Source organism: Salvelinus fontinalis, chromosome 41 (genome assembly GCF_029448725.1).
Source record: "Salvelinus fontinalis isolate EN_2023a chromosome 41, ASM2944872v1, whole genome shotgun sequence".
Taxonomy (NCBI): domain Eukaryota; kingdom Metazoa; phylum Chordata; class Actinopteri; order Salmoniformes; family Salmonidae; genus Salvelinus; species Salvelinus fontinalis.
The window spans coordinates 15,783,516-15,802,545 of record NC_074705.1 but is presented as its reverse complement, the minus strand read 5'-3'; the positions used below and the strand labels follow the sequence as shown (position 1 = coordinate 15,802,545).

The 19,030-nt window shown below is 44.0% G+C and overlaps 2 protein-coding genes across 2 annotated transcripts in view; both read left to right on the top strand.

Moving 5' to 3' along the window:
- The window catches only part of LOC129840246 (aryl hydrocarbon receptor-like), a 76,954-nt gene that overhangs the window by 49,241 nt on the left and 8,683 nt on the right, over positions 1 to 19,030 (top strand). The window contains exons 8-10 of the mRNA XM_055907976.1: positions 8,708 to 8,910; positions 12,514 to 12,623; positions 18,334 to 18,475. Of these exons, the coding sequence (XP_055763951.1) occupies positions 8,708 to 8,910; positions 12,514 to 12,623; positions 18,334 to 18,475 (455 nt within the window). The remainder of the gene's footprint in view (positions 1 to 8,707; positions 8,911 to 12,513; positions 12,624 to 18,333; positions 18,476 to 19,030) is intronic.
- Positions 2,680 to 5,237, top strand: LOC129840247 (polyadenylate-binding protein 1-like). Its single transcript, XM_055907977.1, has one exon. It carries the CDS (start codon positions 3,999 to 4,001, stop codon positions 5,226 to 5,228), a length of 1,230 nt encoding a protein of 409 aa, XP_055763952.1. The 5' UTR covers positions 2,680 to 3,998; the 3' UTR covers positions 5,229 to 5,237.

The window sequence follows — 19,030 nt, the reverse complement described above, 5'->3', positions numbered from 1 at the left end:
GTATCTGACTGTAGTAGAAGGATAATGAACAAGTTAATTGAATCCTTTTTGCTTTTCCTCGTTTTGCTGAAGTACTGTGAACTCTAATTACATTCGCCCTCGAGCATTCAGCTGTTACAGAAAGTAAAAGAGATGCATGTGCATTAATGACAATGTTCTTTATTTTCTCCCCATTCTTGTTTTTAGAAATCGGACAATATTCAACATGACATTGTTCATTAGTCCTTGCACGTTTTTTGTTGTCGTTAGAATCCGTCTGCTAGTAGGCCATGAAATCATAGGAGGCTACCGTTTGTCTCAGGGAAAAGCCATTTCTTCCTGTGAGAATGTCTTGCTTCGACATTCACTCATGTGCAACGTTATCTCAATAAAGATTGCACTGGAGACCGACTTTGAGCGGGAGACACAACCCCATCAATATTCCAGTAGGAGATTCAAGCTGTCACACAAATCAAGCTCAAAGAATTCTGATTTAGCTGGTTTGACAGTTGCATGTCCCAGTGAATTGACACACATACAGTAGTTTCATTAGTTCGTCCTGGTCGTCGGTGCTGTAATCTCTCGTGACACACTGTTAGCTGACCAGCCCATGCAATATTTGTTTCTGGTTCCGTGATCATTTGTAACCTAGTAGTGGCAAGTCCAGACCTTCGTTACATAAATAGAAGGTATGTTCCCCAACCAGAACCAAATCTTGCGTGCTGACCATTTAAACGAGAGACTAGGTCATTTGTACTGCTGTAGTAGCATTCTATTTAACTACAGCCCTTCATTACATAAACAGAAGGTCCAGTATGTTCCTAACCTGAAGGTCCAGTATGTTCCTGACCTGAAGGTCCAGTATGTTCCTGACCTGAAGGTCCAGTATGTTCCTGACCTGAAAGTCCAGTATGTTCCTAACCTGAAGGTCCAGTATGTTCCTGACCTGAAGGTCCAGTATGTTCCTAACCTGAAGGTCCAGTATGTTCCTGACCTGAAGGTCCAGTATGTTCCTGACCTGAAGGTCCAGTATGTTCCTGACCTGAAGGTCCAGTATGTTCCTAACCTGAAGGTCCAGTATGTTCCTAACCTGAAGGTCCAGTATGTTCCTAACCTGAAGGTCCAGTATGTTCCTGACCTGAAGTTCCAGTATGTTCCTGACCTGAAGGTCCAGTATGTTCCTGACCTGAAGGTCCAGTATGTTCCTAACCTGAAGGTCCAGTATGTTCCTGACCTGAAGGTCCAGTATGTTCCTGACCTGAAGGTCCAGTATGTTCCTAACCTGAAGGTCCAGTATGTTCCTGACCTGAAGGTCCAGTATGTTCCTGACCTGAAGGTCCAGTATGTTCCTGACCTGAAGGTCCAGTATGTTCCTAACCTGAAGGTCCAGTATGTTCCTTGCCTGAAGGTCCAGTATGTTCCTGGCCTGAAGGTCCAGTATGTTCCTGACCTGAAGGTCCAGTATGTTCCTGACCTGAAAGTCCAGTATGTTCCTGACCTGAAGGTCCAGTATGTTCCTAACCTGAAGGTCCAGTATGTTCCTAACCTGAAGGTCCAGTATGTTCCTAACCTGAAGGTCCAGTATGTTCCTAACCTGAAGGTCTAGTATGTTCCTGACCTGAAGGTCCAGTATGTTCCTATCCTGAAGGTCCAGTATGTTCCTATCCTGAAGGTCCAGTATGTTCCTAACCTGAAGGTCCAGTATGTTCCTGACCTGAAGGTCCAGTATGTTCCTGACCTGAAGGTCCAGTATGTTCCTGACCTGAAGGTCCAGTATGTTCCTAACCTGAAGGTCCAGTATGTTCCTAACCTGAAGGTCCAGTATGTTCCTGACCTGAAGGTCCAGTATGTTCCTAACCTGAAGGTCCAGTATGTTCCTAACCTGAAGGTCCAGTATGTTCCTGACCTGAAGGTCCAGTATGTTCCTAACCTGAAGGTCCAGTATGTTCCTAACCTGAAGGTCCAGTATGTTCCTGACCTGAAGGTCCAGTATGTTCCTAACCTGAAGGTCCAGTATGTTCCTGACCTGAAGGTCCAGTATGTTCCTATCCTGAAGGTCCAGTATGTTCCTGACCTGAAGGTCCAGTATGTTCCTGACCTGAAGGTCCAGTATGTTCCTGACCTGAAGGTCCAGTATGTTCCTAACCTGAAGGTCCAGTATGTTCCTGACCTGAAGGTCCAGTATGTTCCTGACCTGAAGGTCCAGTATGTTCCTGACCTGAAGGTCCAGTATGTTCCTGACCTGAAGGTCCAGTATGTTCCTGACCTGAAGCTTAAGCAGAAATACACAGGGCAGGCGGGAACTCCAAAATGCCGTCCCAGTGTGCCTGGTGCACCTCAACTCCTAGTAATTACTCAAAGCCAATTAGCTCTACGTCCTGACGTTTTAACAGGGACAGAAGAAGAAGTTCCCTTTCATTAGCTCCATGACACTCATCACTGTCAGGAGAGGGACTGATGTGTTACCGTGGAAACAGGCCACGGAGAAGGAACAGAACATAACATAGCTCTCTAAGTATCTTCTCCGATGCATCCTGTCCTGTCCTGTCATGTCACACAAAGAGCTCAGAGCGAGCCTGACACTGACATGTCACATGTCGGTTACTTACTATGAATGTAAATAAGTCCCCCCCCCCCCCCCCCCCCCCCAGCGAACCGTGCGACCCGCGTGCTCTGCTGTTCTGAATTGTTTGTTATCAAGGTGTACCACGCATCTACGTGACGGAGATAGATGGATGGTTCTACTGTAGTGTGTGGATGTGCGTGTGTGTTCCATTGTAAATTTGTGTAGTTCTACACTGTCCCTCTGGGGCTCTTGCATGCAGGGGAGGAGGAGGGTCTGAAAGTTTTATCAGTCCAAAAGCCACATGCAAAGGCTTCCCTGGCTTTTCTAATTAGCAATTTGATGAGCAGGGTTATGGCCTGCTGGGTTATGGCTGGGGATGACAGGGGATCTTGAATGTTTACAGTGTGATCGAAGGGCCTCCAGCCAGCCTAGCGAGGGACAGAGACAGGATCAGCCATTAAGAATGGTCTCTCTCTCTCTCCATCTTCCGCTCTCTCTCCCTCTCTCTTATTCTGTCTCTCTGTCTCTCTCTCTCGCTATCGCTCTCTCTGTCTCTGTGTGTGTCTCTCTCTCTCTTCTTTCTAGAGGTGACTGTTGTAAATAATGCTGATTGCGTGTGACAGGGAGAAATGAAACAGGCACTCTGAGTGGAGTAAGGAGAAGTGAGCACATGTGATATCATTTTCGTTGTCACAAAGGCAGCAGAGGAATATGTTATGCATTTGAATGGGAGAGCGAGGAGAGAGTCCTAGTCTCTCTCTAGTCTAGACTGCTGTGGTTGGCTACGGGAGATTGTTTCAAGCATTTACTCTCTCCTGATACTCCTCGGCTCTCTTTACAGCATACAATTGAATAATATCCCACTTGTAGTATACAAACAGATATAAATAGCAAACCTGAGTGACACAGAGCTCTATTACATTTTTAAACGGTTCAGTTTTACAGGGGTATTGCTCATTCAACCTCTCACTGAAGGTGGAACGACTGTGAACCAAATGCTATTCCTCTAACGTGAGTCTGCTCGATTTGAGAATAAAAATCATTCAAACCTACTAGTTTCTATTTTATTATTTGGCATGCTTTTATCCATCGATAAAGAGAACATGGTTAGTGTTTGCCATGTGTATTCTGTGTCGAAGTTATACTCATCATTTCTATCTATATATCTCTCTTTGGCTTCCCAAACTGTTATAAAATAAAGATTGACGTACATGTATTTATGTGTTTAAAATTGAAATGTTTCTGTCCGCTATCTAAATCCTGTAAACTACATGGCTATGATGCAATAAAGGAATGATGGAACATCAGAATTGCATTTGACGTTACATCACTTATGACATCACAAACGAGTCAGTTCCGTGAATTTAAACACGTGGCAGCTGTTCATTCACCTGTCATTCTGTGTTCTTGAGCTAGCTTCGATAACGTGCAAATTAGGTCCAAAATCTCCAAAATGAATTCTTTGTATGTTGGTGACCTCCACCAAAACGTCACCGAGGCAGACCTAAACAAGATGTTTCGTGAGGCCGGACCAATCTCTTCTGTCCGTGTATGTAGGGATCGGGTTACACATCGTTCCCTCGGGTACGCCTACGTTAACTTTTATCAGCCAGACGATGCTGAGCGTGCCCTGCTCATGTTCAGCAATGATATACTCGAAGGAAGATATCTGCGCATCATGAGGTCTGATCCTGACTGTACCCTGAGGAAAAGTGGGGTGGGAAACATCTTCATCGGGAACCTGGACAAGAAGTCTATAACAAATAAAAACCTGTACGAGACCTTCTCAGCATTTGGAGACATCTACTCTAGCAAGGTAGTTTGTGACGAGAATGGCCATTCCAAGGGTTATGGTTATATTCAATACAAGACCCAGGAGGCTGCTGATAGAGCCATCGAGAAATTAAATGGCATGTTAATGGATAACGAAAAGGTGTTTATCGAGCGCTTTAAGTCATGCAAAGAGCGAGAGGAGGTGCTTGGAGCCAAGGCCAGAGAGTTCAACAACGTGTTTGTCAAGAATCTTGGCAGAGACACGAACGATGAGACACTGATGGAGCTTTTTGGGAAATATGGACCAACCGTTAGTGTCAAGGTCATGAAAGACGATAACGGGAAGTCGAGTGGGTTCGGTTTTGTTTGCTTCGAGAGGCCTGAGGATGCACAGAGAGCCGTGAATGAGATGAGCGGGAAGGAGCTAAACGGGAGGCTGATATATGTAGGCCGCGCCCAGAAGAAAGCAGAGCGCCAGACGTTGCTGAAACTCAAGTTTGGGCAGAAGAAGTCTGATCCCAAGGCCAAATACAGAGGTATAAATCTCTTTGTAAAGAACCTGGATGATGCCTTTGATGATCACCGTTTAAGGAAGGCGTTTTCTGAATTCGGAACAATCATCAGCGCCAAGGTGATGACTGAGAGCGGCCGCAGCAAAGGCTTTGGCTTTGTTTCCCTCTCATCCCCCGAGGAGGCCACCAAGGCTGTGACGGAGATGAATGGCCGTATCGTGGGCACCAAGCCGCTTTACGTGGCCCTGGCTCAGAGCAAGGAACAGCGCCAACAATACCTGGCAGACAGGTACAAGCAGAGGATGGTCAGTGTCATGGCAGTGCCCAACCCCATCATCAACTCCTACCAGCCTCCTATTCCACAGGTAAATCCAAACAAGAGTCCATACAGAAAATAATATATCCAACTTGGACATGAGTAATGAACATTTTATTGAGAAATGCTAACTTCGAATTCCATATAGCCTTTTACTTCAATGTGTACATTCCACAGGCCCAGTCCGATGCAGCTGTCTACTACTTCAGCAACCGACTGGCTCAGCTGAGTTCCAGCCCTGGCATGATGCCCGTTCAGCGGATAACCACTCAGGCCTTGGGCCATCGCCCACATCATCCTGCCCGTGCAGATGCAGCCACTGCCATGAGCAAGCCTCAGTACAAGTATATGCAAAAGAATTAAATGTGCCTTAAATAAATACTTAAGTACAGTACCATAAAGTGTACCAGCAATCAATATGCTCATCATTCATCTGAGTGTGAGCTCTATTGTTGTCGAAGCAGTTTGATTGTTGATGTCTAGGAAATCCTATATGTGGAACATACAGCCAGCTTCTCATTCATGAACAAACGTGACTGAAGCAAGTTTTGTGTGCTCGTGAATCATTTCTCATATCTTCGCTCTTTCAGGAATTCAACATTCGCGGCTGGCGATGGCGTACACAATAATCCTCTGCTCCCCACGGCAGTCCATATTGAAGTCCTGGAGCCTCACCAAGCTAAAGCCGGACATAAATCTGTCCCAAACACTGGAGCTTGAAGCCAAGAGAGGGACAGGGTCCTTCAAACTTACATCACAGAAGAAGAAAGAAAAATTCGAACAAAATTATATTTTACAGTAAAGGCCCAGTGCAGTCAAAATTATGTTTCCTGTGTTTTGTGTCATAACAGCTGATGAAACTAAAACTGTAAAAGTATGATTTTTTTTAATCAGTGCTATTTCCTAATAGTTGCTGGTTGAAAATACAATCTACGCAGGACCTTGTAATCAGCAGGTTTTGCATGGGTGGAGTTATAGCCTGCCTGGTGACATCCGTTAGACCTTGAAAGAAACAAGGGTAATTTTAGGTCTGAAAAAAGGTGAATATGAGTTTCCTTTGTTTAACTTCTTTTTACTGTGTTTGTGTGTAGCTGTCATGTGTCGGGCTCATGGTTGCTCATGGTCTCGTGATGGGGAAGCCCTGCCTGCGACTTCATAATCAGTGTCGGCCCATGGCCCAAAAGGGAGTTTCCTCTTTGTCTAATGGTTAAGACGTTGGTTTCTCCTGTGGTAGACCCTTGTTCAGATCCCGCCCGTGACATTAACTGTCTTGTGCACAGACAAGATAGCTGATCATTTTGAAACTGAAGACTGGCTGTAATATAATTTCAAACACACCGATACACACACACCATCTTGGTAGCGTTGCTCTTTAGGCCCTTGTTGAGTTGGTCCTGCAGGTTCGACACGATGGTGTTGTTGCTCGGCACTTGTGTACTCCATACCCATGTTTTCCACCATCCCACAGCACAGCTCCACGATCAGAGGGACAAACTGGGGGAGAGGGGAGAGAGGGAGGGAGGGACAGTGACTTAAAGGATGGAAAGTTGCCAAAACACTGTTCTTCAAAACGCACACTGTGTTTTCATCCATCAGTGTGTCTCTCTCCGGGTTGCAACAAATCTCGGCACATCTTAAAGGCCATCAATGGGACGACAGGCCTATATACTGCACAGTACATCCATGTCTTACAGTAGCTGCACTGCTCTACACCAGACATGGGTTCAATTAGTATCCATTTTCTTTCAAATCCTTTCAGCTTTTTGATTTCTTCTGTCTGTGGTTGTCAGATGTGCAGGGTTGGCACTTTTCACTTTTGAAACTATTCCATTGGTACCAGACAAGCTTGAGAGGTTGAGAGCTTCAAGTGCACAAATACGAGTAATATTTAAATACTACTATTTTATTTTAGTAATATAATAGTATACTTTTAGGATTTACTAATAGTATTTTCTACTCCTATTATAAGGTAACCTGCCTAAATGGCTACCGACCCGTAGCACTCACGTCTGCAGCCATGACATGCTTTGAAAGGCTGGTCATGGCTCACATCAACACCATTATCCCAGAAATCCTAGATCCACTCCAATTTGCATACCACCCCAACAGATCCACCGGGACAAAAAGAACACCTATGTGAAAATGCTATTCATTGAATACTGCTCAACGTTCAACACCATAGTGTCCTCAAAGCTAATCACTAAGCTAAGGACCCTTGGACTAAACACCTCCCTCTGCAACTGGATCCTGGACTTCCTGACGGGCTGCCCCCAGGTGGTAAGGGTAGGTAACAACACATCTGCCACGCTGATCCTCAACACAGGGGCCCCTCAGGGGTGCGTGCTCAGTCCTCTCCTGTACTCCCTGTTCACTCATGACTGCACGGCCAGGCACGACTCCAACACCATCATTATGTTTGCCGATGACACAACAGTGGTAGGCCTGATCACCGATAATGATGAGACAGCCTATAGGGAGGTCAGACATCTGACCGTGTGGTGCAAGGACAACAACCTCTCCCTCAACGTGATCAAGACAAAGGAGATGATTGTGGACTACAGGAAAAGGAGGACCGAGCACGCCCCCATTCTCATCAACGGGGCTGTAGGTGAGCAGGTTGAGAGCTTCAAGTTCCTTGGCGTCCACATCACCAAACTAACATGGTCCATGCACACCAAGACAGTTGTGAGGAAGGCACGACAAAACCTATTCCCCCTCAGGAGACTGAAAAGATTTGGCATGGGTCCTCAGATCCTCAAAAGGTTTTACAGCTGCACCATCGAGAGCATCCTGACGGGTTGGATCACTGCCTGGTATGGCAACTGCTCGGCCTCCGACTGCAAGGCACTACAGAGGGTAGTGCGTACGACCCAGTACATCACCGGGGTCAAGCTTCCTGCCATCCAGGACCTCTATGCCAGATGGTGTCAGAGGAAGGCCCTAAAAATTGTCAAAGACTCCAGCCACCCTAGTCATAGACTGTTCTCTCTGCTACCACACGGCAAGCAGTACCGGAGCGCCAAGTCTAGGTCCAAAAGGCTTCTAAACAGCTTCAACCCCAAGCCATAAGACTCCTGAACATCTAATCAAATGGCTACCAAGACTATTTGCATTGCCCCCCCCCCCCCCCCCCCCCTCGCTACTCTCTGTTAGTATCTATGCATAGTCACTTTAATAACCCTACATACATGTACATATTACCTCAATTACCTCGACACCGGTACCCCCGCACATTGACTCTGTACCGGTACCCCCTGTATATAGCCCCGCTATTGTTATTTTACTGCTGCTCTCTAATTATTTGCTATTCTTATCTCATACTTTTTAAGGTATTTTCTTAAAACTGCATTGTTTAAGTGCTTGTAAGTAAGCATTTCACTGTATGGTCTACACCTGTTGTATTCGGCGCATGTGACAAATAAAATGTGATTTCATTTGATTTGATATTGTCGTTTCACGTTGCTATCCTCTCAAGTCTCGTTCATTACTCGGCTTTTGGTTTCCGAACAAATACTGTATGAGGAAGCCTGGACCAACGAGCTCTTTGTTTTTTCTCCCCAGGCCCTGACCCTCCAGGGCCGTCTGAAGTTCCTGCATGGCCAGAACTGCCGGCTGGATGACGGCTGCAACGTGCCCCCCCAGCTGGCCCTGTTTGCCATCGCTACCCCCCTCCAGCCTCCATCCATCCTGGAGATCAGGACCAAGAACATGATCTTCAGGACCAAACACAAGCTGGACTTCACCCCCATGGCCTGCGACGCCAAGTATGCCCACACTATTCAGTCTTACTTCACATTGTGATGGAATGTTGTTAAAGTTCCAGCGGTTATAGCTGGTTGAATTAATGTCATTAGAACCCCTTTTAAAAACAGAATTTACATACAGCCAGCCAAATGATACATAGAGCCAAATGATACATAGGTTGAAGTACGATATCAACATAGCTACTGTAGTAGGTGAAAGCTGTGTCCTGGAAAACCTTGGTAGAGCATGGGTGCTCGTGAATTTGCTTTTTTTTTTGGCTTCAGACCAATGCCTATTCTCACTTAAAAATATATATATTTTTATTTTATTTTCATGTTTTTTACACTGGAATGTCATTATGCAACATTATTATACAACACATTCTTTCGCACAACGTAATGCGAAGTGCCTGGTTACAGCCCTTAGTTGTGGTATATTCGTCATATACCACCCCCCCTCCGGTCTTATTGCTCAAACCCCTGAGGTGCCTTATAGCTATTATAAACTGGTTACCAACGTAATTAAAAGAGTGAAAATAAATGTTTTGTCATACCTGTGGTATACGGCGTTCAGCCAATCAGCATTCAGGGCTCAAACCACCCAGTTTATAATACAGCATAACACATGCTCTCCTTGTGAACCCTCACAATATCATGCGTTTTATCAATTGTATTTATTGATAAGATCCCAGTTTATACTCCTACTTATCATTGCTCAAAGCAAATTGGCAAGAGCAAGGAAGTAAAGACTCAAGCAAATATTTACTATGCGATTACACAATGTAGTGGACTAGACGACTACAGGAGCACAAAATATGGATGAGCTGTTCTCAATGGAAAGGTTCTGAAAAATGATTTCTTGCCAAAGCGAGGAGTGATTGTGAATATATCATAGTCATCCACCTTGGTGGAAACAACTAAGGGGACAGCCCTTGTGCGTCAGACGCGATCTTATCAGGAGGTAGTCATCCAAATGTTCCCAGGACAACCGTGGTCTTCTCTGACATCACACAGTGGAGGAGTTGGATGTTTCAGTGGGAGTAGGACATCAACAAGCGCATAGAGATGGCCCGGGCGCTCTGTCAACCAGCTGGTGTTTGCATTTCTGTTACAGGCGCATGCCCACAGTCGGCCACTTTGTCATAAATCACAATGTCCCTGGGCAGTACCGTAGGGCAGGGTTTCCCAAACTTGGTTATTTGAATCATCTGTGTAGTGCTGGGGCAAACACCAAAGGAGGGATGGCGTGCATCTCACGAATGAGTGCAACAACCTCCTCCTTGTGAGAGCTGATCTCTCCCCCGTTCTAGCAAGACGCACACAGTAGTACACACCACCCCACTCACTGCCACTTGCCTCTCCACAAACCCAAGGTTATTTTAAGAACCACCTACTAAATGTAAATAAGTGTGTAAGTGTGTGTGTGTGTGTCAGGAGGGGGCTGTCAAAACTATAAATGAAAGAATGGTCTAAATGTGTCCTAATTAATTAGCAATATGTACGATATGTTAGCTAGATGGCTAACGCTAATGTTAGCTAGGTGCCTAAGGTTTTCTAGGCTAGGGGTTAGGGTTAAGGTTAGGAGTTATGTTAAAGGTTTTTAAGGTTATGGGAAGGGTTAGCTAACATGCTAAGTAGTTGCAAAGTATATAAAAATTAGTAAGTAGTTGCAAAGTTGGTAGTTAGCTAAAATTGTCCATGATGAGACTCAAACTACGTTTGAGTTGCTAGACATCCTTGTTATACGCCCGTCCTTCCACCCGACCAACCACACTCGAGACTTTTCCTATTTCAGAAGTAAATCTCTATTTGTGATGGCATGTTATTGAAGGATCCAGACACTTTTTTTGTGATTTGGTTTGTTTTTGAGATCATGCCATTTACATGAAAAATTGAGATTTGGGAAAAGTCTCCTTTATTAAGTAACCTTCTGTCTGATGTAACCATACCAAACGTAACATAACATACTTATTTCAGTGTGCTGGATTTACATTTACTATGTTACGTATAGTCTATGAGACTGACTGGCACACAGCAATTCACTAAGCAAGCAATGATTCTGATGTTGTTTTAACCTGGTGCAGTTTGTGGAGCCCTCTGACTACGTTTTACTTGTGGATGGCGATTTAAGATTTTCTGTGAACACACAGAAAAGTAATTTGACACTGTATGCACGCATTTGGATTATAAATGTCAAGACGCAAGAGAGGCAGTTTATGGCGGAGATGGAATTTATTCGACAAGTGTTTGAAACAGCGATGCTGTCAGTCTGGTAAGCATGCACAACTGAGATTCTGTTTACGTGTGTGTGTTTGGGGTTCAACCATTTACTATATGCGGTTCAACATAACTAACTCCCTGTTTCTTAACAAATCAATTTGTTTTCTTGGCTATGGTTTGTGTTGTGGTCTTAGTTGTTCTTAGTCGAGGAAATGTAGCGTAACTAACTGCAGTGTTTATCTTGTCTGAAATCTGGCTACCTCGTTACCGTAGCTTGGTCTGTACAATGCAAATTAATGTGATTAGAGTGACAGTTTTCCCAACGTTTGGTGGTTTTAAACTTAACTAGATAGTTAAAGTTAGTTACGTTATGATATATTGTGGTGCGTGAACTGAACATACACATTAGCTAATGTTACAGTCAAACGTTGGCTAAGGTTACTTAGCTAGATCACTTTAATTGGCTGCCAAGGACAATCGCTAGTTTATTTGTGCTCCAATTACACGCAAGTGTTTAGGTCAGCAGTTTACACATGGTGACTTTAGCCTTGTGAAAACCCCTACTTGGCAAGATATAGCTAGCTAGATTTCATCACTTGTTGGTTAGCTAACTTACCTTGCCAACGTTAGCTCTCATCTGACTGCTATAATGTTACGTTAGCTAGCTAGCTACCTATCTAATCAAAACAAAACCACATTCATTAGCTAGCTAACAGTTACCTGTATTTGGCTGTTGGTAAGCTAGTTGGCTAGCTGCTTTACTTTGTACAAGTAACGTTAGCTAATCAAAATATCCGTTTGTATTCATTGATTAACCTTAGTGTGAATACCACCATATAGCTAGCTATATACATTAGCCTTGGTTTGCTCATGTACACTTCATATGACTGGCAGCATGGTGCAAGCAGTTGTGTTGCCGAGCAACCAACCCGGTGTTGTGAGTTTCGGCTAAAAAAGATGTAAGCGTTGTCAGTTATAAAAAGGTTGATCGTTATTTCTTAAGACGGAAATGTGCGAGTGAGACATACATTTGATTAAAAACTGATGTACCTACAAATTTTGTCAATCCTGCGTTTTTTAAGCCCAATAGTCACTTTATGGACTTGTTTTAATCCAACGTCTCGAATTTGAGCTAGGTAGGCGCAATAAATAATTTTACAACTCAATTGCTAACTGCCCTGTTAAAAAATCTGGTATGTGGTTCTCGGTAACGGACGAGAGGCGGGGAGTGTGTTGTGTACCTACAAGTTGATTTGGAATTTTCTTTGAGATTTGTGTCATATTGGCTTACATATGATGATAGGGAGATTTGAATTTAACACTGAGCTTCAACTAGTTGTCTATTGTAGGCATTGTCGTCTCATCTATAATAAGGGTGTTTTTGTGAATCTTATTGCATTGCAGGGGGAAGATCGTGCTGGGCTACACCGAGGCTGAGCTCCGGGTCCGAGGCTCTGGATACCAGTTTATCCATGCAGCTGATATGCTCTACTGTGCTGAGAACCACGTCCGCAGTAAGCCTTTTACTATGACGTCTCTACCTTAAAAAAAAATAATAATGGAATATTCCAAATAATATTGGTTTAGAACAGTACCTTGACAATTAAACTTGATGTACACTACATCAAAAAGTATGTGGACACCTGCTCGTCGAACATCTCATTCCAATATCATGGGCATTCACATGGAGTTGGTCCCCCCTTTGCTACTATAACAGCCTCCACTGTTCTGGGAAGGCTTTCCACTAGATGTTGGAACATTGCTGCAGGGACTTGCTTCCATTCAGCCACAAGAGCATTAGTGAGGTCGGACACTGATCAGTCGGCATTCCAATTCATCCCAAAGATGGACTTGAGTTCAGAGCTATGTGCAGGCCAGTCAAGTTCTTCCATGCCGATCTCAACAAACCATTTCTGTATGGACCTCTCTTTGCACAGGGGCATTGTCATGCTGAAACAGGAAAGGGAACTTTTGTGAAACAGCACAGTTGAAAAATATATGGCAAATGGAAATAAAAAATGGATGGTGTTAAGAGAGATGGGAGGAGTTGAATGGAGCTGAAGGGTGGGATTAAAAACAAGATAACCTGTCAAATATGCGTGTGTGTCTGTAAAATGTATATAGGTTCAGCACTTTTGTGAAGCACACAGCACACAGTTAAAAATATCTAGCAAAATAGAAAGACAACAAAACTATGAAATAACACTAAAAAAGTGTTAAAGAAATCAAAATATATCTGAAATTCTTCAATGTAGCCACCCTTTGCCTTGATGACAGCTTTGCACACTCTTGGCATTCTCTCAACCACCTTCACCTGGAATGCTTTTCCAACAGTCTTGAAGGAGTTCCCACATATGCTAAGCACTTGTTGGCTGCTTTTCCTTCACTCTGCGGTCCAACCCATCTCAGTTGGCTTGAGGTCGGGTGATTGTGGAGGCCAGGTCATCTGATGCAGCACTCCATCACTCTCCATCTTGGTTAAATAGCCCTTACACAGCCTGGAGGTGTGTTGGGTCATTGTCCTGTTGAAAAACAAATGATAGTCCCACTAAGCGCAAACCAGATGCGATGGTGTATCGCTGCAGAATGCTGTGGTAGCCATGCTGGTTAAGTGTGCCTTGAATTCTAAATAAATGATTGACAGTGTAACCAGCAAAGCACCATCACACCACCTCCATGCTTCTGTAACAGTACAACTTTACGTCGTCCCCTCGCCCCGACACGGGCGCGAACTAGGGACCTCCTGCACACATCAACAACGGTTGCCCACTAAGCATCGTTACCCATCGCTCCACAAAAGCCGCGGCCCTTGCAGAGCAAGGGGCAACCCTACTTAATGTCTCAAAGCAAGTGACGTAACTGATTGAAATGCTACTAGCGCGCACCCGCTAACTAGCTAGCCATTTCACATCCGTTACACTCACCCCCCTTTCAACCTCCTCCTTTTTCCGCAGCAACCAGTGATCCGGGTCAACAGCATCAATGTAACAGTACAACTTTACGTCGTCCCCTCGCCCCGACACGGGCGCGAACTAGGGACCTCCTGCACACATCAACAACGGTTGCCCACTAAGCATCGTTACCCATCGCTCCACAAAAGTCGCGGCCCTTGCAGAGCAAGGGGCAACCCTACTTAATGTCTCAGAGCAAGTGACGTAACTGATTGAAATGCTACTAGCGCGCACCCGCTAACTAGCTAGCCATTTCACATCCGTTACACTTCACGGTGGGAACCACACATGCGGAGATCATCCATTCACCTACTGTGCTTCTCACAAAAGTTCGAAGCAAAAATCTAAAATTTGGACTCATCAGACCAAAGGATAGATTTCCACCGATCTAATGTCCATTGCTTGTGTTTCTTGGCCCAAGCAAGTCTCTTCTTCTTATTGGTGTCCTTTAGTGGTTTCTTTGCAGGATTTTGACCATGAAGGCCTGATTCACAGTCTCCTCTGAACAGATGCGGTTGAGATGTCTGTTACTTGAACTCTTTGAAGCATTTATTTGGTCTGCGTTTTCTGAAGCTGGTATCTTTAATGAATTTATCCTCTGCAGCAGAGGTAACTCTGGGTCTTCCTTTCCTGTGGTGGTCCACATGAGAGCCAGTTTCATCATAGCGCTTGATAGTTTTTGCGACTGCACTTGAAGAAACTTTCAAAGTTCTTGACATTTTCTGGATTGACTGACCTTCATGTCTTAAAGTAATGATGGACTGTCTTTTGCTTATTTTAGCTGTTCATGCCCTGATATGGACTTGGTCTTTCATCAAATAGGGCTACCTTCTCTATACCACCCCTACCATGTCACAGCACAACTGATTGGCTCAAACTCATTAAGAAGGAAAGAAATTCCACAAATTAACATTTAAGAAGGCACACCTGTTAATTGAAATGCATTTCAGATGAATACCTCATGAAGCTGGTTGAGAGAATGTAAAGGGTGGTTACTTTGAAGAATCTAAAATATATTTAGATTTGTTTAACACTTTTTATTTTTTAATTTTATTACTACATAATTCCATGTGTTATTTCATAGTTTTGATGTCTTCACTAATATACTACAATGTAAAATTAAAGAAAAACCCTTGAATGAGTAGGTGTGTCCGAACTTTTGACTGGTACTGTATATAGTATAATGAAGCTGGAAGTAGAAGCCTAGGTGGTGTTGTCCATTAGTTTGCTCCAATTAGTAGAGGGTTGGTAGGGTCAGGGCAAAATAATAAAGGAAAATGTATTTTTAGAAGATGTGTGTGTGTGTGTGTGTGTATATATACAACAAATATATCGGTGATTTGGAAATAATGCAGACAATTAAATTGATGAAATCTACAATCTATCTGCAATATTAAAGCTGATCTACCCCCAACATTTTTTTAAATAAAAAAAATATATATATGGAAAGAGCCTTCCCCAAATGTTGAAGCACAGAATCGTCTAGAATGTTATTGTATGGATGTAGCATTAAGATTTCCTTGAGCTGGAACTAAGGGGCCTAGCCTGAACCATGTAAAACAGCCCCAGACCATTATTTATCTTCCACCAAACTTTACAGTTGGCACTATGCATTGGAGCAGGTAGCGTTCTCCTGGCATCTGCCAAAACCCAGATTAGTCCGTCGGACTCCCAGATGGTGAAGCATGATTCACCACTTCAGAGAACGTATTTCCACTGCTCCAGAGTCCAATGGCAGTGAGCTTTACAACACTCCAGCCGGCGCTTGGCATTGCGCATGGTGGTCTTAGGATTGTGTGCGGCTGCTCGGCCATTGAAACCCATTTCATGAAGCTCATGACGAACAGTTCTTGTGCTGACGTTGTCTCCAGAGGCAGTTTGGAACTCGGTAGTGAGTGTTGCAACTGAGGACGAACGATTGTTTACGTGCTTCAGTACTCACCAGGCCCATCTGTGAGCTTATGTGGCCTACCACTTTGCGGCTGAGCCGTTGTTGCTCCTAGACGTTTCCACTTCACAATAACAGCACTTACAGTTGACCGGGGCAGCTCAAGCAGGGCAGAAATGTGACGACCTAACTTAGAAAAATGGCATCCTATGACGGTGCCACTTTGAAAGTCACTGAGCTCTTCAGTACGAGCCATTCTACAGCCATTTGTCTATGGAGATTGCATGGCTGTGTTTGATTTTATACACCTGTCAGTAATGGGTGTGGCTGAAATAGCCAAATCCATTCATTTGAATGGGTGTCCACATACTTATTAGTACTACATAGAGCTATCTAGTTTTATTTTTGTGCTGTAAGCTAACTACATATGTGTGAGAGACCGAGACATATTACAGTAGCATGTAAACACAATGACCCTGTTCTAACCATGCATCACTACTCTCCATACTGCTCTTTACAGCTCAGTGGTTGATGGCAAATATAACTCCATCTCTCTAAGTTTACAATGTCACCTCCCCTTCCATCTCTCTGAGTTTCTAGTAAATAACAAATCGAGCTCTCTGAGTTGAAATACTGGAGGGGACAATTTGCCTAATGAAAGAGTTAAACTATGCTAGTGAGCTCCAAAACAAGCATGATGTTATTCATATTATTGTTATTGGCCAATATCAATCCACCAACTTACTGAGTTTAAATGCTGGAGGGGACAATTTGCCTAATGAAAGTGTTCAAATATACTACTGAGTTCAAAGACGAGCATGACGTTATTAATATCAACAGCAAATAATCCAGCATTCATTGTTGAACAGAGAGTTATTTCAGTACAATATGCTGCCTTTTCAAACTTTTGACTCAGAACCTTTCATTGCTTTTAGAAAGTAGTCCAGGGTAGTAGGTTGGTGTGTCTAAAAGACGAGCGGTCAGATAGCTAGCAACACTGACTAAAAGCTGCCTTGTGGGGAATCGTAGGTGGCTTGTTTTATCTTGTTGTTGATGCCATGTCTTGTCGTGAGGTGTTTTGACTGATTTCATGTCGATTCTAATATGGCCAAAAAAATCGCTAGCTAGCAAACCAACAACTCTAACGATGTATTTGAGAGACAAGCGCTCGTTGTGCAAATTTAATTTGTTTTCAATTAACATTTGGAAGAAAAATCTACTTTACATGTCAGCAATTTAAGCCAACCCCGTCTTTTCTGCCACAAAGTTACGCATGCAACATTTTCGTCGCTAAACAACCAACCCGTCTGTGTCTCTGTGTGGCACACGGTTGGTTAGAGAGGAGAATATGTTTACACGTAATCCAGATTAGGAAGGAGATTGTGCAAAACCCAGAGTAGAGCAGAGTACCGCAGAGTGGTGATCTGGCGCCACATATCCATATCAGAAATGGAATAAAGATCCTAGGTCCACCAGTGTCCACTGAATCTGTCACGCTAATAAGAGTTTCAGTAGCCCTGCAGGGGAACACATTGGGTGTAAATCTCTTTACTGCAAGCCTCTGTAGAACAATGGGTCTACAGTGCCTCACACCTGCGTCCGTTCACCACAATGAACCTACTCTGGAGAGCTGCACAGCTGAGACGAGCTCTACTCCACGACACACTCAGCAAAGCTAACAATAGGAAAATTGGGAGAAGGATCAAGGAGAGTGTGTGTTTTGTATACATATCACATTTTATTTGATGCGCCGAATAGAGCAAGTGTAGACATTACCGACAGTGCAGTTCAAGAAGAAGAAAATATTCACCAAGTAGACTCAAATTAAAAGTAAAACATATTAAGAATAACAATAGCGAGGCTATATACAGGGGGTACCGAGTCAGTGTGCAGGGGTACAGGTTTGTTGAGGTAATCTGCACATGTAGGTGGGGGCGAAGTGACTATGTATAGGTAACAAACAAACAGCGAGTAGCAGCAGTGTACAAGAGGGGGGGGTCAATGTAAATTGTCGATGTGGCGATTTTATGAATTGTTCAGCAGTCTTTGGCTTGGGGGTAGAAGCTGTTGAGGAGCCTTTTGGTCCTAGACTTGGCGCTCCGGCAGCTGTAGAACCTTTTGTGGTAATGTTGTGGTAGACCTGAGTGAAGTGTGACGGTCACACTGAGGTGCGACGGTGCCTGCGTGCATAAGTGCATGTACACTCGCATGTGTGCAAATAGCATATTTCTGCAGACTTGCTTTTGTAAGCGTCATGAGTGTGTAGGGGTTGGTTCCATGCATGGGTGCACATATGCACTGTGTTGCCTATGTTCAGTTATGACCATACAATCATTGGTTCTGATACACCCCCCCCCCCTGACTCAGTGTCTTATGTGATTCCAGTGATCAAGACAGGAGAGAGCGGGCTGACGGTGTTCAGACTGCTCACTAAGGATAACCGCTGGAGGTGGGTCCAAGCCAACGCCAGACTGGTCTACAAGAACGGCAAGCCTGACTACATCATCGCCACCCAGAGGCCCCTGGTGTAAGTGCAGCTTTAGTCTCTTCAACAACAATGATGTTTTGAATACATTTTTTAACCCTAAACACTTTTCTGAGTGTTAAATGTGACACTGGAGTTGATTTAGCACTGGGGATTTTGCTTTGTCTGTTTGTATGAAGGATTTCAATGAGGTGAATGTAATATGTAATCCTATACAGTCAGAACTCTTTAGTCCATAGTATTAGGGACTTTTGTCCATATAGTCGTCCCTAGTGTTAGGGACTTTAGTCCATATGGTCGTCCATAGTAGTCCCTAGTGTTAGGGACTTTAGTCCATATGGTCATCCATAGTAGTCCCTAGTGTTAGGGACTTTAGTCCATATGGTCGTCGATAGTAGTCCCTAGTGTTAGGGACTTTAGTCCATATAGTCGTCCCTAGTGTTAGGGACTTTAGTCCATATAGTCGTCCATAGTACTCCCTAGTGTTAGGGACTTTAGTTCGTATAGTCGTCCATAGTAGTCCCTAGTGTTAGGGACTTTAGTCCGTATAGTCGTCCATAGTAGTCCCTAGTGTTAGGGACTTTAGTCCATATAGTC